The sequence below is a fragment of the Didymosphaeria variabile genome, assembly GCF_027946475.1.
Source record: "Didymosphaeria variabile strain IMI 356815 chromosome Unknown scaffold_5, whole genome shotgun sequence".
Taxonomy (NCBI): Eukaryota; Fungi; Ascomycota; class Dothideomycetes; order Pleosporales; family Didymosphaeriaceae; genus Didymosphaeria; species Didymosphaeria variabile.
This window is the reverse complement of record NW_026611624.1, coordinates 290,362-317,749: the sequence shown is the minus strand read 5'-3', so window position 1 is coordinate 317,749 and position 27,388 is coordinate 290,362. Positions and strand designations below refer to the sequence as shown.

At 52.5% G+C, this 27,388-nt stretch overlaps 9 protein-coding genes across 9 annotated transcripts; 5 read left to right on the top strand and 4 right to left on the bottom strand.

Annotated features, from left to right (window-relative positions):
• Positions 1-2,708: 2,708 nt before the first annotated feature.
• Positions 2,709-3,230, bottom strand: N0V89_006551 (uncharacterized protein; the record flags this gene model as incomplete). Its single annotated transcript, XM_056215321.1, has 2 exons — positions 2,709-3,077; positions 3,225-3,230. 2 exons carry the CDS (start codon positions 3,228-3,230, stop codon positions 2,709-2,711), a joined length of 375 nt encoding a protein of 124 aa, XP_056069568.1.
• Positions 3,231-5,322: 2,092 nt separating this feature from the next.
• N0V89_006550 (uncharacterized protein) lies at positions 5,323-6,346 on the top strand (the record flags this gene model as incomplete). The annotated part of the gene is made up of 4 exons (XM_056215320.1): positions 5,323-5,380; positions 5,435-5,913; positions 5,968-6,129; positions 6,191-6,346. The coding sequence occupies 4 exons, from the start codon at positions 5,323-5,325 to the stop codon at positions 6,344-6,346; spliced, it is 855 nt and encodes a 284-aa protein (XP_056069567.1).
• A 255-nt stretch (positions 6,347-6,601) lies between these two features.
• On the top strand, positions 6,602-9,519 carry N0V89_006549 (uncharacterized protein; the record flags this gene model as incomplete). The annotated part of the gene is made up of 4 exons (XM_056215319.1): positions 6,602-7,199; positions 7,303-8,435; positions 8,494-8,616; positions 8,674-9,519. 4 exons carry the CDS (start codon positions 6,602-6,604, stop codon positions 9,517-9,519), a joined length of 2,700 nt encoding a protein of 899 aa, XP_056069566.1.
• A 64-nt stretch (positions 9,520-9,583) lies between these two features.
• N0V89_006548 (uncharacterized protein) lies at positions 9,584-11,941 on the bottom strand (the record flags this gene model as incomplete). The annotated part of the gene is made up of 3 exons (XM_056215318.1): positions 9,584-10,177; positions 10,234-10,677; positions 10,739-11,941. 3 exons carry the CDS (start codon positions 11,939-11,941, stop codon positions 9,584-9,586), a joined length of 2,241 nt encoding a protein of 746 aa, XP_056069565.1.
• An 826-nt stretch (positions 11,942-12,767) lies between these two features.
• Positions 12,768-13,387, top strand: N0V89_006547 (uncharacterized protein; the record flags this gene model as incomplete). The annotated part of the gene is made up of 2 exons (XM_056215317.1): positions 12,768-12,775; positions 13,099-13,387. The coding sequence occupies 2 exons, from the start codon at positions 12,768-12,770 to the stop codon at positions 13,385-13,387; spliced, it is 297 nt and encodes a 98-aa protein (XP_056069564.1).
• Positions 13,388-15,888: 2,501 nt separating this feature from the next.
• Positions 15,889-18,362, bottom strand: ELP2 (Elongator subunit elp2; the record flags this gene model as incomplete). Its single annotated transcript, XM_056215316.1, has 2 exons — positions 15,889-18,177; positions 18,228-18,362. The coding sequence occupies 2 exons, from the start codon at positions 18,360-18,362 to the stop codon at positions 15,889-15,891; spliced, it is 2,424 nt and encodes an 807-aa protein (XP_056069563.1).
• A 164-nt stretch (positions 18,363-18,526) lies between these two features.
• Positions 18,527-18,967, top strand: URM1 (Ubiquitin- modifier 1; the record flags this gene model as incomplete). The annotated part of the gene is made up of 3 exons (XM_056215315.1): positions 18,527-18,576; positions 18,627-18,791; positions 18,850-18,967. 3 exons carry the CDS (start codon positions 18,527-18,529, stop codon positions 18,965-18,967), a joined length of 333 nt encoding a protein of 110 aa, XP_056069562.1.
• Positions 18,968-19,034: 67 nt separating this feature from the next.
• PEX29 (Peroxisome size and maintenance regulator) lies at positions 19,035-20,671 on the bottom strand (the record flags this gene model as incomplete). Its single annotated transcript, XM_056215314.1, has 2 exons — positions 19,035-20,352; positions 20,445-20,671. 2 exons carry the CDS (start codon positions 20,669-20,671, stop codon positions 19,035-19,037), a joined length of 1,545 nt encoding a protein of 514 aa, XP_056069561.1.
• Positions 20,672-21,904: 1,233 nt separating this feature from the next.
• On the top strand, positions 21,905-26,577 carry POM1 (serine/threonine protein kinase, CMGC, dual-specificity; the record flags this gene model as incomplete). Its single annotated transcript, XM_056215313.1, has 4 exons — positions 21,905-21,998; positions 22,070-22,262; positions 22,332-25,413; positions 25,468-26,577. The coding sequence occupies 4 exons, from the start codon at positions 21,905-21,907 to the stop codon at positions 26,575-26,577; spliced, it is 4,479 nt and encodes a 1,492-aa protein (XP_056069560.1).
• Between the last annotated feature and the right edge of the window lie 811 nt (positions 26,578-27,388).

Here is a 27,388-nt window from a genome sequence, read left to right as displayed (position 1 = left end):
CTTGTACTTTACTTCATTGCTCGTGGTTCGGCACAGCGACCTCGTCAGGCCGGAGGATGGATAAAGTGTCTCATTAAACGAAATCCGGCGCATAAGCCCCAACAACGATTGGACGGAGAAGTTGCGTTCTGGTGGCTTCCTAGCAGCTCGGGAAACCTTATGAACTAGCGTTGTTGGATCGTAGAAAGCTCCATAAACACGGAAGGGGCTTTTCGTAGGTTCATATTCTTGAACAGACGTGACGACTGCGCGGTGCAGGCCAGGCTGCCACAGGCGGCATGCTTGATGGTAATCTCGAAACTCGAATTGAGCGGAACTAACAAAGAAAATACACAGCGACGGCCTGTTCTACCGTTGGCGTAGTGCGCTTGCTGCCGTTCCTCGGCCCATCCCGTTGCTGTGTGGGGAGGGATCGCAGACCGCTCCATGGGGCAAGATTTCGCTAGCGGTCGTATGGGTAATTACAAGGCCAGGAAAGAGAAACCCCTACAACAGTCATTGGGTGCAGCATATCAATCTTTCACGCCAGTGTGAAGCATCGTATGCACGATGAACAGTCTTGGAATTGCTAGACGAGACTAATTTCGTTGGTGTACTGGTCATCCAATTTCGGTATAGCGTGCGTCATTTTTGGGCCCGTAAGATCACGTGTGACATCTGATTGTTTTGCTTTTCCTATCCAGAATGCTTTCATGCTATCTCAATCTACAGAAGCAGCCAGATAGCGAGAGATGTGCAGACCAAAAGTCCGATCGCGTTTTGAAAGGGGGAAGCCAAACGCCCAGCAACACCTTCCTCTGCGAAAACCCAGCAGGTGCCCGATTCTTCACTCGCATCTTCTGGCCCCGGTTGAACGCTGAAGCTGGCAATACTGTATGGAAGCGTGCCGCAACTACCTTCCGTTTCGCTAAAGCAGCTAAAACCATACCAATCAAGCAGACCCTCATCATCGGAAGGATCCTTCTGGGTACAGTTCTCCGCACCGTACATTGTCACTCTGCGGTCCGCATACTTTCCCGGCTGTTGTTCGTCGTTCCCAGAATTAGCGACATGCTGACGGTACAGCACGCCGGAGTAGTTTCCTTGCGGATCGAAGGTATTAACATTATTGAGATTCCAGTGTATACCATGTTCGCCCCAAACTCCAGGTAGATTCCGAGATTGGTTGACAAAACCTTGTGTTGCGTTTCCGCTGAATAGGTCTACGAAGTTGAAACAATGGCTCAGGACCGGTATGCTCGCCGTGGTGAAAGTTAGGGCGCTACTGGAGTTGAGGTAGTTGCACGACTCCTCTTGATTGTCCTGGAAGAACCGGAGCGTCATGTTCTGGCTGCTGGATAGGTCGTCAGTAGTACGCTAGAGCGCTAAATAACATGGAACGAACCTCTCAAGGTCCGGCTCTGCAGTGACGTGAAGAGGGAACGACAGCAAAGCTAGAGTCGCTAGTGTGCTGGTGGCTTGGATGAACTTCATCGCTGTACAGAAAGTACGTATAGACAAAATGCTCCAGGGACACAAATTTGATTGAAGAAGTGGAGACGACAAGGCGTTGATACTCATGAAGCACGACACCCGATATTTGCATCAAGTTGTACGAACGTAATCGATCCTACAAATGTGCAGCATAATAAGGTATCCACAGTCTGCCAAGAGCAATACGTACAGGCCTATGGAAAACCCATTTCAGTTAAAAGAGTGCATGTCTCTGATTTTTACTTGAATCAAATGTTTCATGGCGACTCCCCGCGTTTGCGCCCGGCTATACGGCCGTAAAGGCTCGTTAGCTCTCGCGACGTTAGGAACTGAGCCACATCGATCGACGTGCTCTTCGTCATATCGCTGATGCCAAGACAGAAACAGCCTCGGTAGACCTGCGGTGCCTACAGCCAAGATGTGTGTGGCCTAATCAGCTCGAAGCGATGTCACGAGACTGATTCGTCCATAGCTTCATTGGCTGGGGCATTGTGCGACAACAACTTATCTGCGAGCTGAGACCAGTGATAGACATGTCCTTCTAGTTTTTTTCCCTTCAAATCCTACGCCTTACTCGGTAAAGTATTGATCATAGCAACCGTTTTAGCGTCAGAATTACTCGTACAGTAGCGCCGCGCGCTGACCAAGACCGACGCGACGATATTGCAACATCAACAAAATCGATCGCTTCCCAAATCTTTAGAGATGAAAGAATTATCGAGTGTGTCGCCCCTAAAATTCTGCGTCGCTCGGCGCCATTGCTTTTGGTATCTAAACGTTGCTATGTGTTCGTGGCGATGCAGTGTTGTGCGGTTGGGCGTTGTGCGCAAAGTAGGGATTTGACAGGTACAGGTCAGCTTCTATAGGATCACAAAAGGTCGATGGCTGTAGGCGAAGGTGCGATTTTGTAAAGTGAATGTGAGTGCACGGGTTCTCATGATTCGGGATTGTCATCTACTCTTTCTAAACCAGAGAACCTATATAAGAATTTTAGTAGTTTAAGTCTAAACCCATTGGCTTGTTGCTGAAATTCAGATTGAGAATGTCTCCAAATCATCACTTGCCAGATCTTGCAAGATCACATCAAGCTTTGACAAGGCAGGTGAACGCCCCATTCCCAGTGATGAGCGGCGTTCCTGTGCCTTTCAATAGTAAACTGACGTTCGTCATCACGCGATGAACGAAATTGGAAGTGGATGTGTATAGCCACACCAATGCAAAGGTTGACATCTCGTCTAGACCTGCTGAGTCGAGCTCGTGACACTTATGTCTTTCGTCACCTGCACCCTCAATCCGCCATTGCTCTTCTTCCTGCGACCCACAATGCCCTTTTGGCTTTCAGAATCGGCATCATCTATATCGAAGTCGCTCCCACTGTCGCCATCCCGCTTTCCGTAGATCCTCGTTTCGAGTCCGGCATTGGCCTGCTCCTCAAGCTCTAGATATCTGTCCATGGTCTTTCCCCCGCTTCCGGAAATTGGTGCTCCGTGTGAGCGATCTCTCGAAAGGCCTCTTGAACTCGCGATGCGGGAGATGAACGAGTCGAGAAGCGGACGGCAGGCAGGCAGGTTCGCTACAATTAGGCCGGCGTTCATTTCGGCGGACTACTACTGTCAGCGAAAATCGATGTTAGGGTACGAATGACTTACTGCCCAAGCAAGAATGGGACTTAAGTTCTCCAAGAACTTCGTTTGGTCATTTAGTCCGAACAGGAATTTCAGACGGACGATGGGAGCAATGGACGCACTGACTTTCATTAGCTTTGTGCCTTGGCCCTCGTACAAGTGTCTTATGTGTAAAGTTAGGAATGACTTACAAGACGCCCAAGCCCAACATGAGCACCACGGATAGCTTCACTCTTGGATCCATTTGAACGTTCCATAGCAGACAAGCCGGAAGGATCGCAAACGTCCAATCGGTAGTGATGGAAAGAGCAGCTACAGCGAATGACAGACCAGTCTGTATCTCCCGCGGATTGCACTCTCCAGGTAGGTCAGTGAACCAATTTTTCCTAGGTGCCACCAAGTCAGTCAAATGCCGGGAAGTGTAATACGTGGTAATCTTACCGGACAGGCTTGCACTGGAAGAATAGATACATTCCCGTGCCGCCCATCAAAAGCAAGCAGAGCAAAATATTAAGATAGATTACTAGCTCAATCCAGCGTTTCCTGTTGGCAATTCGTATCAGGGCAAAGCCGATAGAGGCCTTGATTGTGACCAGCGTGAAACACCAAGGCTCTTGAAAGACATAGAACCACTAAGATAGGTGTGAGTAAAGGCCACTGCGCTTCGTCGCGAGATGAAGCAATGTACAAGCACTTACCTTCAGCGAGTCGATCGATTGTTGTGGGGTAGCTGTATCAGCGCTGGCACCAACTCCACTGAAGCTCATTGCTATAGTAGCAACCATCGCCACGGTGTAGAAAGGCTGCGATGCATCTTCATCAGTTGTTTTCTTTATGCTATGGCTAGTGCGAAGACCTACCAGAGTGATGAGTGTGGCCCAATCATCTGCTCCCCAGGCTTTCCTGCGATAGCGGATCCAGAAACGCATCACTGTCGTTGCAATATCGAACGGCAGAGGGATAATGACCGACAGGAACATCGCACTAGACGTGAGACCCATGGTGAAGGCTCAGAATCATAGACGTGTTGGGTGGTATATGGCGCGTACGAGTGCCTCAAGGCTCTCTCGAGGCGTGAGCAAAGATGAGGGAAGCAAGAAGTAAGGAGGCGGTGTGAATTGTTCTTGGAGAATGTTCCAACATAAGGATCTTGATGTTAGAAAGTGGTTGTGCGCATCAACCAGTTGCCATGATTCGAGTTCGTAACCCTTGTGGCAATCCATTCATCCAGTGACAGCAGCAAAATCGTTCGCCTCAGGTGGGAGCGCAGCACGGAAGGGCTAATCTCCCTTGTGGGAGGCCCACATCGATTGTAAGAGAAAAGGGGACCGTAGGCTTGTGCAGCTTGATGCCGTTCTCGAGCCACCAAAGGTACGCGTACGGATTGAAGCGCCAATGCTGTCATTGGCGAAATCATGTTCGAGTGGAGCTGGTGACCCTTCATGCCGATCGAAATCTGACAACGTCAGTGTCGAGACCGTTTAAGACAGGGAACACTCTTTTTGCTACGTCGCATGACAGCCGGTTTGGAAAGAGAACGGGGCCACCGCTTTGCTAGCAAGCCTGAGCGTGAATGTAGATCCGGGAGCATCCCGGGGCAATTGGCAAGCCGTAAATAGGAAACGGGCCGTAACGCAGGGAATAGTTGAGGAGCTTCCATGCTCAGGACCCGCAAGTAGTGGATCAGGCTTTCCCTATGTCACGCGACCGTTCATAACTTTTCGTCTTTTCAGAGACACGACGATTCGGTGAGGCTTGCTGGAAGCCACCACAGCCCAGCGAATTTCATATCCATCGCAGGGCTTGCACAAGTCGATATGCAGTCCTGGGAACAATGAAAAGCCTGGAGAAAGCCGCTCCCGCTCCCGCAAGGCGGCACCGCTAGCCACGATAGCGCTTCCTTCGAAACGCCGGGGCGATCTCCCCGAATCCTCGATCCTTGAAGCTGGAACACCCGCCATGTTCATGTACAATTCTTCTGCTGATAGATGTGCCTACGGCATTTCAACGTCTCAGTGCATAGCAGACGGTGCACCGTCGAAGCTCGACCCGCCGATCGGCGCGGGCGCTAGCCTCGGTTGGTTTCAGCGCAAAGTGACAACTCATTGACAAGGTTGATCGCGAACCTGTTAGCCCTCAGCACCAAAGTACAAAATCTTCGTGTCACACAAGGAACGCAAGCTAGATAGCAACTTCCGATATTGCGCTTATAAGTAAGACTCAAATGGCCCCTTTCAGAACATTCGAAGGCAAACTTGCCATAGTTACCGGCGCAAGTAGGAGTGAGTCCTGTCAGCCAATTCTGTTGACTGAGTTCTGTTGTTAACGCATCAAAGGTTTTGGAGCCGTCTGCGTAGAGCACTTCGCTAGTCGGGGTGCAAATGTAGTCATTGTCTATGCCACTGATGATTCGACACCAAAAGCGCAGGCCTTGGCCAAGTCTTTCGAAGAGAAGTACAGCGTAAAGGCGCTGCCAGTGAAAGCAGACCTCAGTAAGCCAGAAGCTCCTCAGCATGTAGTCGACAGTGCGAAGGCGCATTTCAGCGATGCATCCGGCCGATTCCAGATCGATATCATTGTCAACAACGCTGCGACAGTCAACGCGCAAGGCATCGACCAGTTGGATCTGGATATGTTCGACGCGACGTTCAATCTCAATTGCAAGGCACCAGCTCTGCTTGTCAAAGCTGCATTCCCTTATCTGCCAACGGATCGCTCTGGTCGCATCGTAAACATCTCCAGCGCAACGACGACTTGGGGAGTTTGGTGGCAGACATCGTATGCAGGGACCAAAGGAGCTTTGGAGGCCATGACTGTAAGTTCCACGTGCTCTGACTGCATGCGATCGTCCTGTTGACTTGTGTGACAGCGCGTATGGGCCCGGGAACTTGCGGAGCGCTGCACCGTCAATGCGGTCGCACCTGGACCTATGGATACTGGTCTATATTCAGGGCTGCCCGATGAACCTCGCGAGGCGCTGAGGCCGCTCAACATTCTGACACCATTGGCAAAGGCAAGGCCTGGAGTTGATGTAAGCACCCGTGGACACCAGCCTGTTCGTGTGTGCTTAAGTATGCTAATACGATGAGTAGAGCCCTGAGGTTCTCGAGCTGGCTAAAAGCATCGGTGGGAGACCAGGATATCTGGAGGAGGTGGCGGGTATCGTAGGGATCGCGTGTCTACCAGAGAGTGGCTGGATGACCGGAAACGTTCTTGGAGCCAACGGTGGAGGTGCTTTTGTACGATGAGGCAGAGAACGACCTTGATGCCGCTATTTTGGGCTCAGATCCCGTTGTTGGTGCGGTGGGAGCCTTGAGCTAACCCCAAAGTAAGGTTAGCGGAACGCTAACGCTATCCCTGAAGTCACGTAGTCACAATCTACATGAACTCCGGCGTCGCCAACACCATCCATTCTGCTCACTTGCGTCCCGAAACTGCATCCATTCGTATCTGTAGCTCACATGGGATCTTTTGATTGTTACTGTGCTCTCTGCTCCGGGCCTATGGGCAAAGGATGGGTGAAATTCGGACGTAAGAACGAGGAAACGCTGACGAAAAGACGACGAAGAGTTGAGCTGAAGAAGAGGAGGCTCGCAGGAGAAGACGTAAATGAAAGTGACGAAGGCGATAATGAAGATGATAACAAGATGGAAGAGGACGCAGTGCATGAAGACAACGAAGACGATGACAAGATGAAAGAGGACGCGAGTCATGACGACAACGATGACGTTGGAAGGAACCTCACAACGGACGAAAGAGTCGCGGAGAGTGCAGGCGAGAAAGAAGTTCCTGATACAAGCCACGATCATGATCTAGCACTGTATCTACAAGCTATGGTAGATGATGGTGACGATGCCGACAGTGATAATGGTAGTGAGGAAGGTGGGAGCGACGGTGGCAGGGACGGCAATGCAGAAAGTAGCGAACACGGCAGCGAAGCCGAAAGGAGCGACAACGACGATAGTGATGAGTCGTCTAGTCAAACAGGTTCTGTCGACTCGTACGAGGAGAAAAATAGCTACGATCCCGAAAAGTTGAAGCGCAAAGATCTGGCATGGCTTGATCGGGGTCATGTACTTGGCTTCAATCCTGAGGCCCCAGGTGTGACAAAAGCTTTCATCTCTGGTCAAGGAGGATATGTGGACTACGGCGATTTCCGCGTAAAACGCCCTGGTCACGACCCAAATGACCCCAAGGAAGATAGCTATGCATGCTACACTTCGTTTGAACCAGACAAACTTCCGACGTATCCATTTCACGAAGGATGTTTACAAGTGCTGGCAAAGTGCCTCGGGGCTCAACAAAGAAGATGAAATCGATCGAGACGTTCTATACACGTTATTCGCGCAGAACAATCTAGACTATGCTAGGGTGCTTTCACTCGACTATGGCCAGATGGATGGACCTGAACAGGTCTGGACCTCCGTGCAGGGAGAAGAGTACGTTGTATCCGATCCAGGCTATAAGGAAGACTTTCCGGAGGTGATTCAGAACCTTGTTCACAAGAAGCTCTTCATAAAGAATGCTGGATCCTTGGATCTCGCGTGCAAGGTCCAAAGTGACCCGCTTAGGGCGCTGCCGTATGATGTGCTCTATGAAATCTTCACACATCTGTCCTTCAAAGATTCGACATCTTTGATGCAAAGCTCATGGCATGTCTTTGCCTCGACCCGGCATGGCTCTTTCTGGAAGCAAATGCTGCGGCTACACCTGCTTCCATGGTTTTGGGAGGCTTCCGCGATTGTTAGTGGTAGCAGCACCACTGAAGGCTTGGACGCAAAGGATTTGTTCCTATGGATAGAAGCGGCGACGAGGCCGCGTTTTGGGATTGAAGGTCCGTTGATGAGTATCGCCAATCGCCGGCGCATATGGAACGTGTGTCAGCAGCTGGCTCCGCAATATGCAGAAGAGGTTCAACCGGTGGGGCAAGCAGAGCCAGACGATGCGGAAGCGCAAGCTATTCTCGATCGTGCTAAATGCTTCCATATGCCTGTCGTAGTGTATCCCATCCCTAAGGAGATCCGCACGGTGTCAACACAGTTCATTCGGTCGTGGAGCGAGGTATCTTATCGATCTTCAGTTCTCGACACGTACTGGGGACCTAAGGGTACCTTGGTCGGTATCTCCATAACTTTCAGTGGTACCAGCCCAAGAATCTTTGGGAGCGCAGAGGGCACCCTTGGCAACCCAATGCGCATTCCTCCGAATGCTTGGATTCGAGAGATTAATGTCTGTATAGATGATGTGAATATGTTCAGTCGAGTACCAGACCGCGATCATGTTAAGACAGCTTTGGATAATAAGCCTTACGGTGTCGCATGCATCCGGTCATTGACAGTAAGTGTGGTATATCGCGTGATGGTACATGTCACTCAGGCAATACTAATGGAGCCAGGTCACGTTAACGGATAAGACCACCAAATGTGTGCGCACACCTGATCGACCAACATCGAACAGGCGACCTGTGATTGTTCTATCGGGACTAAATCTGGTTGGCTTGACAGGACAGGTTGCCGAAGTGAGTCTTCCTGGGCCCGTAACATCTCAACACTTCCTAATTGAAAAACCACCTTAGAGCGGTGAAATCTGCCGACTCGGACTGTTGCAAGCTTCGATCCCCGGCGAAGAGCCCGCAAAATCACCCTCCTATAGCGAGGCTCAACAACTTCTGTGGAATAAATCTGCGCAAACTTTATATTGTGACTGTGAGAATGGCTGGAACAATATATGGACGCATCCTAGCCTCAAAATCCGGAGTATCGGCGCTCAGGGGTCCTCAACCGGTCAGTTGCGCTCCTTCACTGGTGATATCACAAGCGATATGACACCATGGCATGTCGGCATCTGGGCTCCTGATGCGTCGCAGAAGTCATTACTCAAGCGAATATCATGCTTCCAGCCTACTGGTGGTATGGCATCCAATGGCAAAGAGACGTGGGCTATCCCGCATATTGTAGGCTTCGCAGTGGACAACACCTCTGGAAACCGACGCTTACTTGCTGGGAGCGGTGGTCCGGAGCCAGTGCAATGCCCAGATTGGCAAGAGATGACAAACCCCAGGAGAAACCTTGTTGTGTGGATACAAGGCACTACGCTCAAATCCTTTGACGAGAAAAGTATGGAACACTTCCTCATCGATGGCCCTGGCGGGGAGATCGTTACCGAGGTTCACGCAAGTGGTGACATGAAAGCCATCAAATTATTCACCAATAGGGGCAGGGATTGTTATTTCGGAGAGAAATACAGACAGGACTGGGACTGGCTGGAGTATCGAGTGGAGCCAGGTCATATGATCGTGGGGTTGGTGTGTGCGTTTGGGCGGCTTGGGGGATGGAGCGGGGCTGCGAAAATGTACAGTCACTGGATGTTGAGTGGACTTGGAGTCCTGATTGTGGCGGACGACTATAAGAAAGTGGACTAAGAAACCCATCCTATGCGCATTCCCTGTAGACGACCGTGGGGCGCACTTCAAAATTCCGCCTAGGTCAGCGAATCCCCTCTTCCTCCGCAATCTGATCGTCTGTTAAGCCACCTCGCAACTTCTCCGAGTAATCGTCAAATTTACTTGCAACATCCAGTGCCGTCTTGAGATGTTCATAATTCATGACCTTGCCCTTCCATTCCGCGTATTGCCGAGCCGTCGTGATTGCATTACGTATCTGGCGTCCATTGATCTCGACTTCTTGTAGCTCTTCTAGGTGATCACGAAGCTCATCAGTGTCGACTGTGCCATCCTTGAACGACTCAAGCCGGTCGAAGAAGTTTCTCCAGATTTGCAGTCGTTGGAAAGCTCTCAGGGGAGGGTAATGGACTGCAATCTGAATCCGGGACCGGAACGCTTCATCGAACGTTCCCACGCGGTTGCTGGTCAGGATTAGGATTCCCTCGTGGTATTCAATCACCCGTAGGAAGACTGATACGAGTGCGTTGCGTTGCAGGTCGTCTAGACTTCTCCGTTCAAGGAACACCTCCGCTTCGTCAAGCAGCACTACGCAGTCCCATATTTTCCCCAGGTGTAGTACTGATTCGAGATATCCCTCGACTTCTTCTGCTTTTGTACCAACATCACCACAGGTCACCTGTGATTCGTCATCAATGAATGCATAGTTCCAAGTCATCAGAGAAGATCACCTACCCGGTATAGAGGCTTCTTGGCAATTTCAGCCACGCCCTCTGCCGTTAATGTCTTGCCTGTACCCGGCCCTCCGTGGAGTAATAAGATCAGTCCGTTGCCCTTTCCAGCGATAACATCGGTTGACTTCGCGGCCGAAATTTGCTTGCTTACAAGAGCCGTAATCAGCTCCTTCGTCTTCCTGTCGAGAACTAGCGAATCGAAAGCCTTCTGATTCCAATCTACAGGAGATATTTGGTCCATATTGAGATCTAGCCATTTCTTTGTTCGCAGATTGAAACCCTTCGTCTGTAGTGGAACGAGGTAGTAAAAGGCTTCGTCCGGGGGCTGAGCTTGCTCCATTTCAGCTTGACTCATAGTCTCGGCAGGGTCGTTGATTGCATGACTCTTGTTTTCCGGGTGCAGTTTCCTAAACGTATGGAAGTCGATCATGAAACGCTCATCAGACTAATCGAAGATCAGTATGGTGAGCTCACATACTGTGAAATTTATACGACGCTCCGCTCACCTCGTTCTGTGCCTCTGGGCTCGTCTCGCGATACGATATCAAGCACCGTTTGCGGCATTCCCAAAACATTTCTCCTCGGCGGCGGAGATCTTGCGCAAGTACCTGAGGAGCAAATCTGAGAGGGTATATATCCAACTCGTGTATTTTGTAAGTTTTCGCTTCACCAGAGGTACTTTCAGCTGCTTGGGACAACCGGAGGGTGACCTTATCTGCTTCTCTCTTGAAGTCACCGTCAAAACTCCATTTCCAGACTTTGATGTGAAATTCTTTATTCGTTTTCGCAGCAGCGACAGTCTTTGCCTGTTCTTCTTCTTTTGAGAGGAACCAGGGATGCATTCGATCGAAGGCTCGTCTGAAGGCATCTTCTTCGGACATTCCAACAGGTCCAGAGTTGGGTTGCATACCTTCGTTGTCGACGTCCGAATTGTCAAATTCTGAGTCAGAGTCTTGCCAACGGTGTGAGTTGAGGTGGGGATATAAAATCATTGGCGGTGGGAAGCGTGAAGGCACAATGGCTGGCGCTGATGGGATTTCCTGAGGCCAAGAATTTGCTACAAGCCCTCGATACTGTCCGCTGGTCTGTGATAGCAGGATGTCGCCGGGCTGAAACAGATACTTCACCAGTTCCGCTGTTGTTTTCCGTTGTGCCAAAGCAGTGTCGGCAGCCTTATACTCATGTCCGTAATTCTCCGATACATAGGTTGCAAGAAAGCTTAGATGCTCGCGAACAGCCTGGGGAAACTGCGCTAACATGTCGTTCCAGTACCTCCTATGATGATAGACGAATAGATACGGTGCACTAACCTCTCCAGCTTGACGCAGATGATTAGACATTGCTTCATATCGCCAATCATGCTTTAGCATGATTTCGAGAGCTTTGCGAAGCCGTCTGCTGACTGGATAGATACTCTCCTTAGCGGGTCTCGGCTGGGTATCGTGTCTTGTTTGAAAGGGAGTGTTCTTATTTTCCTTCTCAGCAGACGGAATGTTGAAGTCGCGGTACACTATGAAAACGATGCGCTTGTTTCTCTCCAGGAATAGATCGAGATTCTTTACCGGGATGCGTGAGACGATGTTTTTGTGCCCTGGAGTCCACTCAGGATGATCGAAGTAACAGATACTGTCGATTCGGTAGAGGATATGGTACTGCTTCTCCACGTGCTTGCTCTTTTGCATTTCTAGTTGGTGCAGTTCATTCTGCATACCCAAGAGTTTGTGTTGAACCACTTCAATATCTGTTTGGAGTCTGCTGCTCGTGTCGATCCTCTCAACATTTTGTACCCAGTGCTCTTTGGCTACAGGTTCGGGTCGTGAATGTCGTTGGACTTCTGAGGAGCTGATTTCACCAGATTGGTTCTTAGCATTGGCCTGGTCTTGGTCGTATACATCATTAGTAGTTACACCTTCAAGATGTAGTCGGCCAAATCGCTGCTGCAAACGCGCATGACCCAGAGAAGAGTCATACCCGGAAGTCACTTTCCGCTTCTTCTTCGATTTTTTGGGCTTTATTTGAAAAACAGGTGGAGGTGGGGGTGGAATGGAGGGGTTCCAGGGTCGTCGGCATCGAAATCTAATCTAGGAGCGGCGCGGTCTTTGAGCGCTGCTAGATTCCTCACTTCCAGATTGCTGCCAGCACTTCGATCATCCGAAATTGTTGTTCGCTCTGGGGCTTTCTCTGGTGGAGCTGGAGGAAACGGTGGAGGGATGGTGGGGACTTATTACTATCGAGGACGTTTCTGACTGACTCTCATCGTCACCGGGATCTGAGAATGATAATGGCCGTGGAGGTGGAGGTGGAAGCGGTTCCTCTGGAGGCGGAGGGGTGGAAGTAGACCATAGGGACCTTCCGGAGCCGGAGGGGGTGGGTAATGGAAAACGTGGTTCATTTTGGCGTTCAACTGCTCTACACAATCGGAGGGTCAGAGGTACGAGCGAAGAGGTTCGGGAGCAATGGAAATCCGTCGCACATGGTGTGTGAGGCTGAGTTGGGGGGCGTAATCAGGCGGGCTCGGCATGAGGCATCGCTTGCATGGGTAGGTAAGCTCCGAGATCTAATTGGATGAAAGCCAGTGAGACTGCGCGTGCCTCGCTACCGCTTCGCATCTTCTGTCTGACACGATACACTGGCCTTGAAAGGTTCGGACTGTACTCGGATCGACTCAGCAGTGCGTACATACCTTGAGTATGTCGCACATTTCACACACAGCTAGTGGGGCCGCCACATCCACTTGTACCGCTACGTCATCATGGTATACGGCATCGTAGGTGCTTCTGTGCAATACATGAGAGCAACACTAACAATGTTATCGACCGACTTCATCTACGAGGTCACAAGCTACATTTGAGGAAAGTTTGACCAGATTTAAGAAAAAGCTGGACTCCCACTCCAGGAAACGAGCCTGGATCGAGGGCCTAAAGGCCACAACGCTGCAAGACGTTGTTGACGAACTGACCAAGGCTCGGACAATATACGAAAAGAAGAAGGGTGATTCAAGGATTAAAAAGTATATTGTGTCATTATCGCAAAGAGTCGCGTACTATGGGAAGGTATTGGACGTGATGGTACAGCACCATCCGGAGTACGTCTCCCTGGCATGGGGCGCTATGAAGTTGGTGTTCGGTGTGCGTATCTTCCAGACGTGTATATAGATCACTGAACTTACGATCTGACAGGCGGTTCTCGAACATGAGCGGCTCGGATCTACAATCGTCACTGCCTTTAGCGACGTTGGTGAAGCCTTGTCAAGAATCGATCTTGCCGAATCCTTATATCCAACGGAAAGAATGAGGGCAACAATTGTGACATTGAATTGTCACATGATTACTTTCCTGTGCCGAGCGTTGGACTGGTACGAGTCCAGTACGTTTTCTAGAGCAGTCCAGTCTATCGCAAGACCGGCAGCTTTACGATACGACGACCTGATTAAGGAGATCCATAAAACGCTGGCACAAGTCACTACCCTCTCGGTTGTCGGAAGTCAAGCCGAGCAACGAGATATGCACGAAGGGCTGCGTGTAGAACAAGATGCTCAACGAAGCTTTCGATCTCTCGTGCAAAGTCGGCTGGACGAAATGCAGCATCAGCTAAATGCACTGGTTCGGCAAAAGTATTCCGACGGTGACTTAAAGGCCGTTCATCAAGAAGTGCAAGGTTTAACAACCCTTGTTCAAGAGATCAGTAGGACGCATTCCACATCTGAAAAGGTACTTCTGCAAGAGCTGGTTGCCATGAAGCAGGATATACAAACAACCCAGGCGGATATTTCCCACCAGCTTTCAGATGTACAGCTAAGCCAGGCCCTCTCATTCGTTTCCAGCGACTGTAAGATCGATCATAAAGTGTCTTATCAGAACGCTTTCCTGCTTCGTAGAGTTCGTCGAGCGTCCTCGAACAAGTGCGCGCCCTTCTGGACCTCACAGCAACTTCAAACATGGGACCGATCGCCCTCGCATGCTTCCATTATGCTGAGCTCAACATTCCGCGACCGGCTCAACATTCGCGATTTCTACGTAGGAGCAATCGAGCAGCTTCTTCAAGCACATGTGTCTGTACTCTGGATCATACAGCAAAGAAACCAACAGTATGACATTTTCGAGGTGCTTAAGAGTCTTATTTTACAGGCTCTGAGCAGAGGTCCAACCGCACATACGGACAGTCTCGTGTCAACTCGCGTTCGAGCCTTCAATTCCGCCCTTTCAGTAGAAGACTACACACTCTTACTCGTAGAGAACCTGTCAAATTTCGACTTGTTATACATCGTTATTGATGCGAGCGCCATGACGCCCGATGCAATAGAAGATTGTCGGGGCGTACTACGAAAGGCGTCTCGGCTCTTGCGTGAACGAAAACAGGGAACCGTACTCAAAATCATGCTTGCAGGACACGGGCTGTCAAGAAGTTCTTCCGAATCTGAGAGGGAGACCATTATCAGGGTTCTCCCAACATCTAAGCGGAAGAGTAAGAGGGTTCCAAAAGCTCCTTTGAGAGGCAGGGCGAGGCTTGTTGCAGTGCGCTGAGGCCAGAGCATATGCGAATCACGTTTCATGCCAACTTAGGCTACACAGGGCAGATGTACGTCTCATACTGGCTATTGCTGACTTATCTTCGGACGCTGTTCACCTGACCTCGATAGCGCTTGGCTCCCTCCACTTATATAAGACATCTCCCACTCTTCTTCTTTCTTCCTTCCTACTTCCCACTCGAACAACCACCTATTCACATATTCGTCCTCGCCTTTGCCTCGTGTGGCAACAAAGGAAAGCTCTAAGGTCTATAACGCCATATGCCCCGCATCCTTACTCTCCACGAGCTGTCTCATTTCTCCCAGCGCCGCCACCATACACACGCACAGCCCAGCGGGAAAAATACACAGCGCTAGAAAAATTAGCAAAAGAAACGAACCCTGGTAGCCCGCCCAGAAACCTTTATGTATTACGATTTACTGTATGTGGCTCGAACCCGCGCTCTCTGGATGACATTGGTTACCCTTTCGAAGTGAGGCAGTGTAGTGGTAAACCAGCTTCCTGCTCCTGCCACCAGGCCAATTGCCGCAGCTTAGAGTGCTGTTTGATGAGATATTGAGGATTTTGGGGAGTTATATAGTGGAGTGATTTGGAGGGGTAGGTTGGCTGGTAAGTGAAGGTTGGGGATTTGGGGTTGGGAGGTGAGTGAGAGACGCACGCGCTGTTGCGCGGTGACGTCGGGCACGCGACAAACGGCCGATGTGAGGACTTTGAAGAGTTGAGTGCGAGCTGTGCGAGATACCTAGAGGCTCGAGGCGCATTCAATGGGATGTGGAGGTTCGATGGCCTTCATCGCCCACGGCCTTGCGACGGGCCTTGGGCGCGTTTGCCGTCGCTACGCCTCGTCTAAGAAGCCAGCAGACGGACAAACGCTTCGTGATAAAGGCGAAAGACCCGTTGATCATGTTGCAGGTAAGAGCATATAGCGAACTTAGCTTCTAATGTATCTACGTTTGCGTTTGAAATTGAAGAAGGGCTTGAACACTATCTGGCTATTACAGTGGCTCGCGCATCCGACCAGCCTTATACCACCTGACCATTTTAGTCAAAGCACATTCAAGTTTCTAACGGATGTTGACGGTATAGCATCTACCCAAGAGCATATTCTCATCGACTAATTACATGTTCTAGCTACTCGACCCGACCTCTACGTTAAAGATCCTGACAGAGGAGTCCTCACTCGCAACCGCCATCTGCTGCCCCATCCCCTTCCTTCCCGATCTCCAAACGATCTGATTAATCCCCTTCGCCGGCGAGACATCCTTCCCAACAGTCAATGTAGCCACCTTATTCAAGCCCTCCGCCTCCGCCGTCCCTACAACTAATTCCCCACCTTCCGTGCCAAACGCAAACTGCAGCTTCCCCTCCTCAGCCTCCCGATTACACGCCACAGCCGTGACCGCCGCACTCGCCGCAACCGAACCCTTGAGCTCAACGCCTTCGCCCTCAATCTGCCACATCTTAACACTCTTATCCCGCCCCGCCGTCAAAAACGTCGGCTGCACAAGCGGCGTCCACGCTGCCCCAAGAATCATCCTCGTGTGGCCTTTAGGATTCGCATGCTTCAACGCATACACGCCATCCTCTCCCTTCTCCCAGACGACCCACTGCCTATCACGCCCCACACTAAGAAGAAATCTATCGTCGGGGGAAAACTGCAGCGCCGTAACGGTAAGCGAATGCGCCTTCAGCGCCGGCTTGATCTCCAGCCACTCCTTCGTATCATACAGACGGATGACGGCGTGGTCGATGGAGCTCGCGCGACATGCGGTCGCGACGAGCGAGCCGTCGCTACTAACTGCCAGGGCGGAGATCTCGTAGCCGTGGCCGTATAGCTTTTCTGTCTCGGGCCAGAGGAGGTGCCGTGCAAGGTGGTCTTCGAAGGGTGGGTGGTCGAATTCCAGTGTGGATTTGCGCACGATGGAGGCGGGGTCTAGGGCTTCGCGGTCGTCGTCGCCGTCAGCGTCTTCGGGGATGTCGTTCTCGTCGACGGCTTGGATTGCTTTGTTTGAGAGGCCGAGGACGGGGATGTTTGCGGCGTCGGGGAGGTCGGCGGAGGGAGCTTCGATTTTGCAGAGTCTATTTAGCATTTCTGAGACGCCTTTTGGTTCGTCGAAGACGCGGAGGAGCTTTTCGTCTGCGCCGGAGATGAATTGCATGTTGGTGACGGTGTCGACGCAGTTGAGGTCGTAGCCGTGGATTTGCGGCCGAGAAAACTCGTGCCATGAGGAGCCAGAGTCGCGTTTCCATTCTGAGAAAAGACGGGTCGTTTGGTCCGAGCCGGTTGTGAGGAGGTAGCTTCCGTCTCTTGACCAGCTCAGGCCTTTCACTTCGCGTACATGTCCGGTAATAGCTACTTGTTGTGTCCACATGTCTTGGGCGGGAGAGTATGTCCATCTTCGCCAACTACCAGTGCGTCCGAGGGAGACCACCGAGTCGCCATCTGGTGACCATAGACCGATCCAAAATCCTCCAGCGCTGCCTGTGGCGCTGGTAGAACCTTTCTGGCCGCTTATCTCGCCAAGTCTAGTGATGCACACCCATACGCCAGAGGAGGGATCTGCCTCCCAGATAGCGAGGGAGTTGTCCTCAGAGGTGGACAAGAGCTGGAGCTTCCCTGCTCTGTGTCGCCAAGAGGCCGTATAAATCCAGTCTTCATGACCCAACAGCAAAGCTTCAAAAGTAATGGAGTACTTCGATGTCGCTGACGCAAAGCGATGAGCTTTGTTCGACAGCGACTTACCCAGGACACCTAGGGCCGGGTCGTTCAAGGCGGCGCTTGCCGCGGGCAGCTCTTCACCCTGATGCAAGCGCCACAGACGTACATATTTATCTTGACTCGCGGATACTAGCAGCAGGTCGCCTTCCTGATCTTCGCTCTCCTTCGTAAAGTCCAGCGCGCGGATCCAGCCCTCGTGACCAGTCAACGTAGCAGAAAGTTGAAATTGGGTATCATGAGAAACGAAAATCTGAATGGTGCTGCGTGTGCCTCCTACGGCCAGTACAAGGGCACTCTCGTCCAGCTTGGCCAAAGCAATGGCCAAGGGAAAGTAGCGTGGTGTCAGGGGTATTGACTGGATGAGTTCAATATCGATAGTGGTGAAGTCGGCATCATGAACGAGTTTCCAAATCTTCACAACGCCGTCCGATGCCCCGGTTGCGAATACATCTGAGCCTGGCAGAGTGGCGATCCGGGTAATGGGACTCTTGTGCTCCGTCACGGTCTTGATGAGATCGAATTTGGTCTCGGTGGTTTGAACATCTCTTTGTCTCAATGTCCAGATGCGCAACGAGTGGTCCGCTGCACCACTCAAAAGAACAGTGACATCCGAAGAATTAGTCGGAAAGAACTTGACAGCATTAACCACGTCCGTATGGCCATTCAAGAGCGCCGTCACACCCCTTAACCGGTCATCCTGCCCGAATTTAGCAGAGCCCTCACTACCAGTTTGATACCCCAGCATACCGAAGGCTCCCACAGAGCGATGCAATTGTCCGCGCCAAAAGCCAACAGCTGCGACCCATGCAGATCCCAGTCCGCAGCAGCAGGATTCCGATTCCCACCAATCGAAATGAATTCTGGCGCAATACTCATCGTCATGTGGACTGTGCTGAAGTGTAGGGCAGCGAAGTCATGGCCTCTGGAGATTTCTACCGCGCTAGCCTCGCTTAGTGCGCCTTTCCCGGTTAGCGCAGGCTCCAAACTGCACCTTCCGTAAGGCTCACCTGCTCGCCCCACGACATCAGTTCCCCTTCGATTTCGCAATGTCGGAGGCAAAGAACGATGGTACGATTGCCATAACTGTGGAGTTCAGGTCTGTACAAGTACTTGTGGTGTTATTACAAATGCGCTAACGTGAAGCAGTGGAGGGCTGGAGATGCTGTTCTCGAATGAGCGGAAACTATCACTTACTATTCCTGGCAAGGATGAGAATGGGGCAAAAACGAACATAGCGTTTCTCGTGAGGCATCTGTGCAACACTGTTATGAAGGATCCGAGGAAGGAGCTCTTTGTTCTCGACGACACAGTGTACGTTCGCGGAACACATGTAGAAATGGCGCATACTGTTTGCTAACGATCCTAATAGGAGACCGGGAATCCTGGTGCTTATCAACGATGCAGATTGGGAGCTCGAGGGCGAGGACAAGTATGAGATTGAAGAAGGCGACAACATATTATTTGTGTCGACACTCCACGGAGGTTAGACGACGCAGCAGTAACGCGCAATTGAAAAATAGTCTTAGTATTCATACACAACGTAAACAGACATGGTCATTCCGCAGAAGCAGTAAGAGGTACTCTCTCCACCCCCCTCACCCACCTCCTGCGCCTCCACTCTCCCTTCCGACTCGGCCTCCCCTTCTCCCATGCCCGCTTCAGCACCTCCCTCTCCGAATCGCTTCCCACGCCACCCACACTTCTCTTCTTCAGCCTGTTCCTCTCTTTTCCGCTTTTTCCGCTCTTCATACTGAACTCCTTTTCTCGAAGATCATCCAGATCTTCGTAGTGGAGGTCCGTAACCCAACGTTCGCCCTCAATTTCGACTTCTACCCCGGTGACCATACGCTCTTCGACCCATTCGCGGGACAGGAGATCCAGCACCCACTTCTTGTCGCTCCAGCGCCAGCCGCGCGGAGGCTGCACGTCCTCAAAAAACGGCGTCCCCTTAGGACGATCGCCTGCGATGCGGGACGGTGCTAGTGGTGCATACGGCGTCGGACTGAAGATGTACGACTCGTATTCGCCATCTGTGTCATGCAACGGCCTATGTTGGAGCTCGAAGATTTCTACTTCGCGCCTTTCCGGGTCGGTCTCGAGCTCTATGTCTCTTGAGATGTTGAGTAAGAATGATCGGCCCTCGTGTTCCTTCTCAGATAACAGACGCTCGTTTTCTGGCGTCGCGAGGAGATCTTGCACAGTAGGGTGACCGAGGATCGTTATGGCGTAACCTATTGCAAGGAAGATGAAGCGCCAAGGTAGTAAATGCGCGGATATGAAGAGCATGACCGAGGTGCAAAGGAGTATGATGTAGAGCGTGGAGCTCAGAGCCTCGTTCGAGAAGTTGGTGAGGGGTGTAATGAATTGCACGACGGTATCATGGCCTCGGGAAAAGTCTTCCATAGCGTTCTGTAGGTCGCGCATGTTACGAAAGAAGTCTTTGGAGAGTTCAGGTGCGGGCTTGATAGTCCTAGCTGCCGCTAGCGGTGGCCCACCCAGCGGGTACAAGTCGGTGGGGAGATAGGCAGGTGGAGGTGGATGTCGAGCTAGAAAGGCGGGGACCATGATGAAGAATAGACAGCAGGCGAGGGGTAGGACTGGGGCCAGTGTAGGATTGACGCACACGAAGGTGTATACAAAGAGGAAAGAGAGGGTCTGCATAGGTTGGCGCCAGGTGAAGAGGCGTATGGCGCGGTTCTGCGCAACAAAAGCCACTCCTATCCGGGCATTGAAGCGGCGGAAGTTGGAGGACATCTGTGGAAGGGAGAAATTGGGACGATCAACATATTTCCGTGATCGACGGTCCTTGGTTTGAGGTGTTGCCGCATCATCGTCGAGGTCTTGGTCTTGGGGGAGCACTGAAGACAGCAGCCTACATGATTGTGTCAGTCATATAATTGAAAGCGGACCCTCGGTCTGGGGTGCTGACACATGGAGAAGGGGCAAACGGGGCAGGAAACCTACATGGTGAACATCCTATCTGAAAAGCGGTTCGGTGACTCGGACCGGTCAGAGCCATCACCCAAAGACTGAAGTTTATCCTTCAGCTTGCTGGCAGAGAGGTGGTGTCGCGAGTCGCTGCTGGGCGCTCTCGAAGATGATGGTCCGGACTGGTCGTCTGGGCCGGTGACCGACACAACCGGTATGGGGGTGTCGCGGTTGACGAACGGGTCTGCCGCTTCATTGCTCATCGTGGATGCTGTGCACCACTCATGGGCTTCGTTGAGACGTCAAGATGGTCGTTGTACCGAGGTCGATGCACCGCTACAGTTCGTTGGGTACATGCAGCTAGTCGACAGGCTGGAGTTCCCCAAGGCTGTAGGTATTACAGTGCCAAGTTCCAGCACGTTATTCACATGGTTGAGCCCGTGCGTGGTTCATAGCAGAGTCCATACATTGTGCCAGTCATGCGTTTAGGGTTAGTGACGGAGTGGATGTGGCAGAGTTCAGAATGACGGCATGTGCCAGCGTCAGGCAGCGCGAACGGCGCGTGTCCGGCAGGCTTGGGCTTTGATCAGCGGCGGCGGCCCGTCCGTGCCCCTTCGCTTGACGCTTCCCCTTTTGTTTTGTCAGGGACCATTGACAACGGCGTGCCAGCCCGCGGAATAAACATGGCTTGCATCGCATCGCATGGGATCTGTACAGTGACGAGCCTCAGGATGCGGACGGCTGCCCGATGGAAGTGCATGACGGCGACGTTGCCCAGGTGCGGCAGCCTCCGCACTTCGGGTGTACCCTTTGACAGCGGCCTGCCATGCGAGCAACACGACCGTTGGGTGCGTCGCCTACCAAAGTCTAGAATTTTGCGAGCGTGCACCTGCGCCGTGCCCGCTGCGAGCAGTCCCTGGCGGCGGGCCTTGCAGGCGTATGGTAGCACTGCGAGATGCCGTGTGTAGCTGAACCGCCGTCGACGCGGGGCAGCGAGTTGATGTCTGCTCCCACTCTGGCAGATTGAGATTCGCCGAGCGAGGTGGTTACCCGGGAGAGAGATTGTTGTTTTGATATTACCATCGCACGGCCATTCGTCGAGTTCGCAGAGGCCCGCTGGGTGGTCTGTGTCGACATATCGCTACCCTACCTGAATCGCCTGCAAGCTACTGCCACCACTATTGAACTCTTTCTTCTCCTATCTATCGACCGTTCACGCGCCCCTCCCGCCAGCTCGCTCGTCTGCTTGATGCAACGATCGTAATCTGCAGGAGGACTTGTAGCGCGGTCTGCCTGCTTCTCCCCCCGTCCGACCTGATCGATATGCCCACGTCCGCATAGTCCTTGCTCCAAGCCCCGAGCTTGGAGAGCTGCAGCAGTCGAGTGCGCAGTACCCGCGAGACAAATCCAAGAGGAGACAGCCCGAGGTCGTGAGGTGATCCGGCGGCATCAGTCAGCACGCCAGCTTACCGGCTGTCCGTCTGCGTACGTTGACAATGGTAGCGCAGCCTCCTTCTCGAACCAGGATGGAGAGCAGCCTCCCGGTGCTCAGCAGGGCCAGCTCGCCAGAGGAGAGCAACGGTTCGACGGGTGAGTGCCGCTCTGAGTTTATATAGGGCCGGACGCGGTGCGTACAAGTGCTAATTCGTGTGGTGCTGCAGATGGTCGCGTCCGCAAGTTCCAGCGAACCAGCGGGACCGACAACACCCGCCGAAAGTCCAGTGCGCCCAACGTCACGTCTGCTCCTCGACCGCCGCCCCAAGACCACAGCACAAAGACGAGCTTCCGCGGGCGGCGCCAGTCGGTACGCGACCACAAAGTACCGCTGGGCCCGCGCCCGTACGAGAAACAGAGGTGAGATAGATGCTCGTAATGACACGCCCAGAGCGTGGACAGGACGCTGACGTGCAATTGCTTGTGCAGAGTGGCCAGCGATGCCAGCGCGGTTGCGCCCCAGACCCGCGCCTTCCCCGCCGTGCCCCCCGTCCACGACGCGGCTTCCCGCTTCAGCTTCAGCACGCAGGCGCACCCAGACGCTCCTGCCGATGCGGGCGAGCGGTTCGACTTCATCCCCGCGGTCACCTTCGACGACTTCGCAAACAGCCTCCAGTACGAGCCCGCCCTGAGCCACTTCCCGCAACCGCCTGATTCATCGACGCTCGCTTCGTCCCACATGGCAGCCCCGTCACAGCATCAATTCACTTCCTCCGCCCTGGGATCGTCCACGCAACACGCCCCCTCACCCTTCACATCGAGCACCTCCGAGACACGGCCTGCACGCAGCACCTCGCTAGTCCGCCGCTTCAGCCAGTCCAAAAACAAGGGAGGCCCGCCCAATGCGCCGACAGAACCTTCCTCGATTCCACCCCCCGCCTCAAACATGTCGATCCGGACGCGTCGCCAAAGCCAGTTTACCACGCAGCCACCGCCGAATCCAGCAGGACGAGCGCCGCGGAAATCTGTAGGACCGGGTATGCTGCCAACACCGAACTTGGATAACAGACAGGAAGTGCCCCGGCTGGCCAGCCACGGTGACAATGTGCAGACACGGATGGGACGCACCTCTTCGTTTGGTCAAGGAAACCGCCGCGGCACCCTTCCGCCGGGTCTGACCCTGGGAGCCGATGCCACCACCAGAGTCCCTAGTGCAACGCGTGCTGCAAAGGCGAAGTCGCTCCATGTCGCCCCGCGTCAGCAATCGGCCATGCTGAACGCTCCTATGGCATCTGATCCGTCACGATCGCCAGCAAGGACAACAGCTCGAACTCAAACGCCCTCTTCTTCATCGAGCAAACGGCAGTCGACGATGCACCACGTCAGTGGCTTGGGTGCAAGGACGATAAGCCCAACAGATGCACGAAGGCTGAAGCGACTTTCCATGAATCCTAATCCACCTGGAGGGCCCGTCAGTCCTCCTACACCACAAGCCGATTTCTCATTCGATGAGCGCGCGTTCAACCAATCACCTGCTATGATCTTTAGAAAGAGCGTTACACCATCATCTGCGAGAGCCACGCCTGACCAAAATCCAAATCGCAAGTCGTTCGCTTCGGGTATCTCTATATCCTCGAATTCCAGCCTCAATTCATTGAGAGTTGGCAACAGCTCGCTACAGCCACGGAATCCGGCTCTAGCTGGGTCTCGACTGCCCACTCCAAAACCCAGGAACGTCCACAGCTCGGCTGGCCCAGAGGAAGAAGAGTGGGTGCCACCGGTACCCGCCATCCCTAAAGCTTATGAGTCTCCAAAGGATCCAGAAAATAAGAGTTTCTCCTTCTCAACGTCAGCTTTGAAGGCGAGTGCTGCGCTTAGGCCATCTCCTGATCGCACCACGTCTGATGACATGGCTTCGATTTCTTCGCTTAACCCCCAGACCAGAGGAACTGAATCCACTAAGGGCGATGCCGCGAAGAAAGGAAAGGCAACAATTAGGCACAGAAGAGGATTGACCGTTGGTGCTGGATCCGATGCTGAGAAGAGCCCATCTATCCAGAGCAACAAGAAAAACTTGCAACCAATACGCCTCCCTCCGCTCAATCTGCTCCCTCTCGGCACACCGTTCAACAACAGGATTTCATCGTTCCCGGCACCATCCGCAGAGTTAGATGATCGTAATACGACACCACCTCCCAAGCGGGCCGCCAATAAAACACCGAGCACGCCGATGACTGCCTCTAAAGCCAGCTTCTTCTCCCGAAACAACAACGTGGACCAGTATGATGGCGGCAAGCATCTTCGTAGCAGCAGTTCCGCGTTCAACTTAAAGTCTGCTGACACCTCATTACACGGGGCCTCAGCTATGCCTATCCCGACCTTGAATCCTCATCGTCAGGTGAACACGCCCTTCTCTTCGAATTCCCTGCCGAAAAATAGTGGCGACTACGCAGTCTTATTCTCGAGACCTTCCGGCGAGTACAAACTCAGCGATACAGATGCAGAAATGCAAAACATGAAGGTGCAAGGTCCTCGTGCCCCTCAGAAGGACACAGATTCTGCAAAAACATCGACCTCAACAGAGCCGGAGACTCCTTCCTCTGGATCGTCATTGAGACGCAAGCTCAGTTTGAGCGGCTGGCGTCGTGCTTCCTCGAAAGCCGCCACTCACAATGCTCGCACTAACCAAACCCGGAACGCGCCTCAAAAGAGTCAAGAAACAGGACCCCAGCCTCCGAAGCATGGCGATATGCCTCCTCCCAAGCTTCCTGCTTCGGCAACTTGGAGCGGGGCAGTTGGCGCGAGCCCTACACCTGCCACGCGTACTCGACCTTCGCTTGACTTTGGCCGCCGTAAGGCCTCTGCGTCCACGGCAACGACAGTCGCTAGCGATACTGAAGCTGAGAAGACTCGCAAAGCGAACGGCGGCTTAGGCATTCGCGCCGCGTCCGGATACTCAGAGCAACCAAACGGACAGGCTGCACCAAAGTCTAGCTCTTCTATCCTAACACCTATGCAGAGGATGCTAGGATCGAAGAGTTCCACCAACATGCTGAAGGCCCGCAACTTGGATACGAATCTGGACCGAGATGACTTGGTTGCCGATGAAGAAATGAAGAAACTTGCGTCCAAACGTAAAGATTTTGAGCATGCAGCTCGCGACGTTGATGAACTTCGGAAGAGAGCACGCCCTCAAGAACGTGTCACTGCAGCGCAAGCACTGCAGATGGTGAGCCTCAACATCTTTGAACGAGGCGAAATTATCGACTACAAAGAGATATATTTCTGTGGCACTAAGAGCGCAAAGAAACACGTAGGCGATTTAAACGCTACCACCGCAAACTTTGGGTACGATGACGATCGGGGCGACTACAACATTGTTTTCGGAGACCATCTAGCATATCGCTACGAGGTGGTAGATTTGCTCGGAAAAGGCAGCTTTGGACAGGTTGTACGCTGCGTTGATCACAAGACTGGTGGACTCGTTGCAATCAAAATCATCCGCAACAAGAAACGTTTCCATCAGCAGGCCTTGGTGGAGGTCAACATTCTGCAAAAGTTGCGTGAATGGGTAAGTCTCGCATCCCAAAGTCTGTCGTGTATGCATTGCTGACAACCACCACAGGACCCAGACAACAAGCACAGCATGATCAACTTCACCCAAAGCTTCTACTTTCGTGGCCACCTATGCATTTCAACCGAGCTTCTGGGCATGAATCTCTACGAATTTATCAAGGCGCACGAGTTTAAGGGGTTCTCGCTCCGCCTCATTCGACGATTCTGCAAGCAAATGCTCAGCTCGCTAGTGATGTTGAAGAGCAAGCGAGTGATACACTGTGATCTGAAACCAGAGAACATTCTACTCGCACACCCGCTTCATTCAGAGATCAAGGTCATCGATTTTGGCTCCAGCTGCTTCGAGAATGAAAAGGTCTATACGTACATCCAATCGCGGTTCTACCGGTCGCCCGAAGTCATTCTAGGCATGAGCTACGGCCTGCCAATCGACATGTGGAGCTTAGGATGTATCCTGGCCGAGCTTCTTACTGGGTACCCAATATTCCCTGGCGAGAACGAGCAGGAACAACTAGCCTGCATCATGGAGATCTTTGGACCTCCAGAAAAACATTTGATCGAGAAGAGCAGCAGGAAGAAGCTGTTTTTCGACTCAATGGGCAAGCCGCGCGTCACGGTCTCTACCAAAGGCCGCCGACGCAGGCCAAGCTCAAAAACATTACAACAAGCGCTCAAATGCGACGATGAGGCTTTCCTCGACTTCATCGCGCGATGCCTTCGATGGGATCCAGACCGGCGCATGAAGCCAGACGAAGCGATGCTTCATGAGTTCGTCACAGGTGTGAAACGAGTGGCTCGGCCTCGACAGCCTATCAATGGAGCTGCGAATGCGGCATCACCGATCAAGCGGTTAGCTCCGTCTCAGACGCCATCATCACGTGTGCGACCTCTGCCAGAGCCGCCAGCTACGAGCTTCAAGAATGGCACCGCCGTAGCGTCTGATCGTCAGGTATCGGGCAGCTCACCCGTTAAGAGCGGGCCGAGCGGACCCAGACGGCAATCGACTGTTCCACCAGCAGGATTAGGAATCAAGAGAACCGTCAATGGAGCGCCGGCACCTGCTACAAGCAGTCTCCCTCGGGTTGCCCAACGAAACGTGTCCGGGAAATCTGATCTTGCTTCTGCAGCTGCGGTAGCAAGTTTGAAATCCTCTCGGTGAACTACCAGCAACATAACGAAAACGACTGCATTTATTTAGGAGTGGGATATCATGAAGGATCGAGGAGTGAATTTCGTAATCAATACTATTCTTGGGGGTCGGTTTGTTTGCATCACATCGAGTTCGTTTTTACGCACCACGCTTATACCCCGAACACGTACGTGCTTTTTCAGTCGAGCGCGCTCTTTCACTGCAGCACCGGCATTGGATAGTTGGAGGGATGGATGCATGCATGGAGCCTAGGGCGTGCAAGCTGTGTACCCTTGTGTCGCGTGCATGTGGACGCGCGTTGTTAGACATCAACACTACGTTTCTGTACCTTAATGAAGGATAGGAATTCTCCTCTTTTCGTTTGCAGAGCACAGTGGCAGAAAGAGAACTTGTCGAATAGAGGGCGGTAGGTAGCTCTCAAGCTACTTCAAACGGCCGAGGTAGTGGATGACCTATAACGTAGGTTCGTTCGCCTAATTCACATGTACCCTGCCGAGGTCATTCACGGCGGTATGGACACACTACAAATGAGGAGTGATTGAAGTGAGCAACATGGTTCTAGCGAATCTCCTCCCAAGATTTACGATGCCAGGCCGCCTAGAGTATTGAACGTACGTGCACTAATTGGTGAACGTATAAGAGCCAAGCGATGTCGGAGGCGAGGCTGGACCCTGAATGATGCATGTGAGTTTGGCGTGGCGCACGAGCCAGTGTTCGAGAAGATTTGCTTTTCGGCGGAACCCCGCCGTGAATGGCACCATGTCTCTTCTTGTGTGGGGAGACGCCGAGACGGGAGAGCAAGTGTATTTCGCCAACTAAT